This window comes from Hibiscus syriacus, unplaced genomic scaffold (genome assembly GCF_006381635.1).
Source record: "Hibiscus syriacus cultivar Baekdansim isolate YM2019G1 unplaced genomic scaffold, ASM638163v2 tig00003725_pilon, whole genome shotgun sequence".
In the NCBI taxonomy this organism is placed as follows: Eukaryota; Viridiplantae; Streptophyta; class Magnoliopsida; order Malvales; family Malvaceae; genus Hibiscus; species Hibiscus syriacus.
In genome coordinates, this window is record NW_024061982.1 from 541,790 (window position 1) to 547,411 (window position 5,622).

Here is a 5,622-nt window from a genome sequence, read left to right on the forward strand (position 1 = left end):
CGTTTGAAGTGTTTCAGGGATAAGACCTTTGTCTTACCTTGCTAATGCAGGAGGAAGAAGCCGAGGGAATATTGGAGATAGTGGCACGTAATTTATGTGCTGTTACTAAGCAGTTAGGGTTAGATGTAGTCGCCTATGCAGTTAGGCTAGCTGTGTAAAGTACCAATAACAGCAATGTACGTGTACTCAAGAAAACACAAGAAATATAATCATTACTTTACCAGAGTCTCTTTCAACTTTTACTAATATTTCATCGTATTCGGAAAGTTTTATAACGGTCTTAAATATATTATCAGTTTTGTTATTATCTTTTAATAAAATTGATAAAAGATCACTTAAAATATTATTATTTATATTTAAAACATTAATATTTTTAATATTTTTGATAAAATGTTTAATAATAACAAAATCAATAGAAAAATAATAAAACCTGTAGAATTCTACCGGATATATTAACAAAATCAGTAAATCGCCTAATAATAATAAAATCGATAGAAATAATAATGTTTCATGTATATTTTTTTACTGATTTTGTTAAAAAAATAATAAGAAAACGATAATATATTTCTTTAGTCGTATATTAAGACTGCGGTAAAAATTTTCCTCGGATCCGATTGCCACCTCTAAACGTAATGTAAAACGAGGAAACAGTATTAGAAAATTTCAAATAATTTAATTTAATGAGCAACAATGTACCTCATATCATATTGTTATAATATTTTATACTGCACTTATGAATATGATATTAAAAGAATGAGATTTTTATATCATAGATGACTACATCTTAATTTTTATATTAAAAAATCAAGCATCGTGGAGCTCAAAGAATAATTATCTTTAAACAAAATATATAATTGTACATTTTTTAATCTTTTATATTTCTTTAATTTAATTTTTAATATTTTTAATTATGTAATTTTAATTTTAAAATTTTATTGATCTTTAAATTTTAAATTTAGGGTTTTTATGTAATTTTAACAAAAAGAATATAATTTAAAGAAAAATAAAAAATATAAACCAAGTAAACGTGACCTGAAAATACGGATTCCTGAAATTTACGGATACCCGAATTTAACAGGTTTAGAAACGAACCGATATTTTGGTACCTGGAAACTTGGGTATCCGATATTTCAGATATTTGAAAATATGGATACCAAATTTTGAACGTTTAAATTTTTTTCTCCCAATTTTTCTTTACTTTTTATAAAGATTTTTTAGACTCAAATAAAGTCAATTAACCCTAATAAATTACATATCAATCTGTCTCTAAATGTAAGTTCTAAATAACAAATAGATAGTGATAAACTAATTCAAGTTGATCATATATATCAAACAAATTTTAGCTTAAACATTTGATAAACTATCGTGTATATATATCAACGTAAGATTTTATGTTAAATAATAAATTTATGAAACTTTAAGAATAAATAAATTTATAAAGTTTTAAAAAGATGAAAATATATTATCAATAGGGGTTGTTCAAGTGAGAAGCAACTTGATATCCTTCAAGTAAGGTCTCGAGTTGTAGTCATTGTGTATGCATAAAATCCATGCTGAAATACTCATTCACTAAAACTAGATGTACCACGTTGGTCAGTTTAGATTAATTAAGACGAAATCTTAGAATCGGGAGATAAAAATGAAAATATACTTATTAATAAAAAATATATAACAATTAAAAATTGTCAGATAAAAAACTGCCCCAACCAATCCATCCGATGGAAACTATTAAAACGTGCGTACAGTGTAAAACACTACTTTTCACCTAGAGATGAATAAGACATGAATGAATAAACAAGGTAAAATTACAGTTCGCGTGTGAACAGAGGAAATATTGTTGTAGGGCTGACCACTAGGATAAATAAACGCTCCACTTGGCTTTTACCATGCAATCCACTTCAGCTTTCCAAAACCATTTACATTTTCAGTAATTCTTACACCCTCCTAATGGCTTTTCCGATTTCAGACTTGCCGACGGAGATCCGAGCTGTGGTTGCGCCGCAGTCGGTGACGGTTTGCGAGCCCGGAGAAACCAGGCTTCCTTTGAATCAAATTCCAGGGGATTATGGGCTTCCTTTCATTGGTGCAATCAAAGACCGACTTGATTTCTTCTACAACGAAGGTCGAGACGAGTTTTTCAAATCCAAAATCCAGAAATACCAGTCAACCGTGATTCGAACCAATATGCCACCCGGTCCTTTCATCGCTTCCAACCCTAAGGTTATCGCTCTCCTCGACGGGAAGAGCTTCCCCGTTCTTTTAGATGTCTCCAAAGTTGAAAAAAGAGACGTTTTAACCGGCACTTACATGCCTTCAAGGGACCTCACCGGCGGGTATCGGATGCTCGCATACCTCGACCCTTCCGAGCCCAAACATGCCAGCCTCAAACAACTTATCTTTTTTCTATTAAAATCTAGCAGAGATAAAGTGTTGCCCCAGTTTGAATCTTGTTATGCTGAGTTATTCGAAACGGTGGAGAAAGAAGTCGGTGAGAAAGGCAAAAGCAGCTTTGAGCCACCTAATGAGCAAGCTGCGTTTAAATTCTTGAGTCTGGCTTTCTTTGGTTCGAATCCGGCTGATACTAAACTAGGAGTTGACGGTCCGAGTTTGGTTAATAAATGGTTACTGTTTCAACTCCATCCAATTCTCTCACTTGGTCTCCCAAAATACATTGATGATATTTTACTCCATACTTTTCCCCTTCCGGCGTTTCTCGTTAAAAAAGATTACAAAAGACTGTATGATTTCTTCTACGAGTCGTCTGGTTTCGTTCAAGATGAAGCAGAGAAAATGGGTATTTCACGAGAAGAAGCTTGCCATAATCTGTTATTCACCGCATGCTTTAATTCCTTTGCCGGCATTAAAGTCTTCTTCCCCATCATGGTTAAATGGATTGGCAGAGGTGGAGGGAAACTACACACTGAACTAGCACAGGAGATCAGATCAGTCATTAAACTTAACGGTGGGAAACTAAGCATGGCTATCATGGAACAGATGCCGTTAGTGAAATCTGTGGTGTACGAAGCTCTACGTATCGAACCTCCGGTTCCGTATATGTACGGGAAAGCGAAGAAAGATCTTCTGATCGAGAGCCACGCCGCCGTTTATGAAGTGAAAGAAGGAGAGATGTTGTTTGGGTACCAACCATTTGCGACGAAAGACCCGAAAATATTTGAGAGAGCTGAGGAGTTTGTCCCCGACAGGTTCAAGGGAGAGGACGGGGAGAAGCTGTTAAAGTACCTGCTTTGGTCGAATGGACCCGAGACCGAGCATACAACGGCGGCGAATAAACAGTGTGCCGGCAAGGATTTAGTGGTGCTGGTGTCCAGGCTCTTTGTGGTGGAACTTTTCAGACGTTACGACACGTTTGAGATAGAACTCGGGGAGGCGTCCTTGGGGGCTGCAGTTACAATAATAACGTCGTTGAAACGAGGAAGCTTTGAGAGAGAATAATATTTGTCTATGTAAATCCTAAAATTAGACCATATGTAATATAAAATAAATTACTATAAAATAATGAAATAAATAAGTCACTTTTAAAGTAAAAACTTTTATAAATAAAAAAAATAAATACAAAAAACTCGTGTTATTTTATTAAATCTTTGAACTATTAAAAATTACAAACTAATTTTTAACTATAAAAACGTTATTTTGTTGAATTTTTTAATAAATTTATTTTGTGGTAAAAGTTTCATATCAATATATATGTCTAATTATATTTGAGGATTATTATATGAGATTATTTTTGTTGAGGTGAAAGAGTTATTTATAAAAGTGAGTGCGTGTAAATGGTCTTGAGAGTAAAAATATTTATGGTTAGTTCCATAATTAAAGTTGGTTATCAAATCTTTACTAGCATAAAGTCGTGCAAGATAAATTCATCAAGTTGAATTAATAATCTTGTTGTTTATTTATTCACATATTATTTTGCATTTTTATATGCTTATTATTCTAGTAAAGATTGTCAATTAGAACTTTAGTTATAACTGTAACTTCGTCTGTTAACTCTGCGATAATTTTTTTTTGATAAATTTTAAATCTGATCATAATCTTATTTAAAATGAAGAATAAGGGGATTTTAGAAGAAGAAAGAGTAGTGTTTCAAATGGGTCTAGAACCATGATCTAAAGAAATATGAGAGAACAAAAATGAACAGCCTGGCCAACCGAATAAATGTGCTTGCTCCTTCGATAAAATTTAAATCATAACCAATTATATATGTTTTTAACGTATTCTACTTGATTTTTGAATTTATCAATTCTCAAGGTAAAGTACGCAAAGGGTCTCCAATTATAGGACACTGCTTTGTTAAGTCATTCGACTATTAAAAGTTACAAAATGGTTACTTGACTATTCATATGCTTCAAACTCATCTTTTTCGTTAAAAAATTGACGGCCTTCTGAGCTGGATGTTAACATATTGATTGAGATATAAAATATGATCTCATAACAGTTTAAGCTGTATTTATAGATCGACTCTCCGTTTATATTATCTCTTCAAGCCAATGCTTGAAACATTAACTCGTCTAGCTAGTGCTTGAAAGCAACGGCAATGCCAATAGACATAATTAAAATATGATTTTATCATATCCAAATCAGCAGGTTAACGTTCAGCTCAGAAAATCGTTAATTTTTAACTGAAAAATACAAATTTAAAACATATAAATAACCGAATGACTATTTTATTACTTTTAATAATCGAATGACTTAATAACACAATATCTTATAATCGATTGATCAATTATAATTTTTAATAGTTAGATGATTAACTCTGGTAATCGGAGACTATTTAAGGGTGTGTCTATTGAAGACAGTGATGGGTGAATTTAGGAATTATTCACGTCCATATGTCGACCAATTCATAATCCAACCAACTGTTTATTATTTTAATTTTTAATGATGTAATTGAAGATTGAATTATTGAATGGTTATTTTATTTTTAAATAATGCAATTAAAGTGTAAGTTACCATATGCCGACCAATTCATAATCCAACCAACCGTTTATTATTTTAGTTTTTAATGATGTAATTGAAGATTGAATTATTGAATGTTTATTTTATTTTTAAATAATGCAATTAAAGAGTAAGTTATTCAACTAATTATTCAAGACCCATACTGAGATTTTTTTTTGATGATATATTTAAATTAGTTGATGCAATCACTCATGCACTAATCTATTCCTTTCAATTTCATAAATCTTCATCATTCAAATTATTTTTGTTTGTGTTGTATAAATAGATCAGATGAATCATGTTATGATTTTTATATTATCATGTTCTAATTCTCTTATTATTATATATCGGTTTATCTTATAATTTAAATATAATATAATTTATATACTATCATGTTTTAATTCTCTTTTATATTAACATATAATTTAAAACTATTTCCTTTATAATTAATCCTTTATATCGAGCTAAGTAGGGGCATTCAAACGATTATATTGGTCACTGATCGAATCGAATTAGTAGTAACTGGATTAATCGTTTTTTTTCTTAATTATTAATATAGTTGAACAAAGTTTGGAACCAACAAGATCCAGGAAGTTATTAATTATGGGCCGAAGTTTCCTTAATGAAACCCAACTTCCAAACATGTTGCATTCTTATTGGTTTGAACCG

The 5,622-nt window shown here is 31.2% G+C and overlaps 1 protein-coding gene across 1 annotated transcript; it reads left to right on the forward strand.

Moving 5' to 3' along the window:
• Positions 1-1,902: 1,902 nt before the first annotated feature.
• LOC120183313 (allene oxide synthase 1, chloroplastic-like) lies at positions 1,903-3,469 on the forward strand. The gene has a single exon (XM_039188040.1). It carries the CDS (start codon positions 1,948-1,950, stop codon positions 3,451-3,453), a length of 1,506 nt encoding a protein of 501 aa, XP_039043971.1. The 5' UTR covers positions 1,903-1,947; the 3' UTR covers positions 3,454-3,469.
• Positions 3,470-5,622: the final 2,153 nt, after the last annotated feature.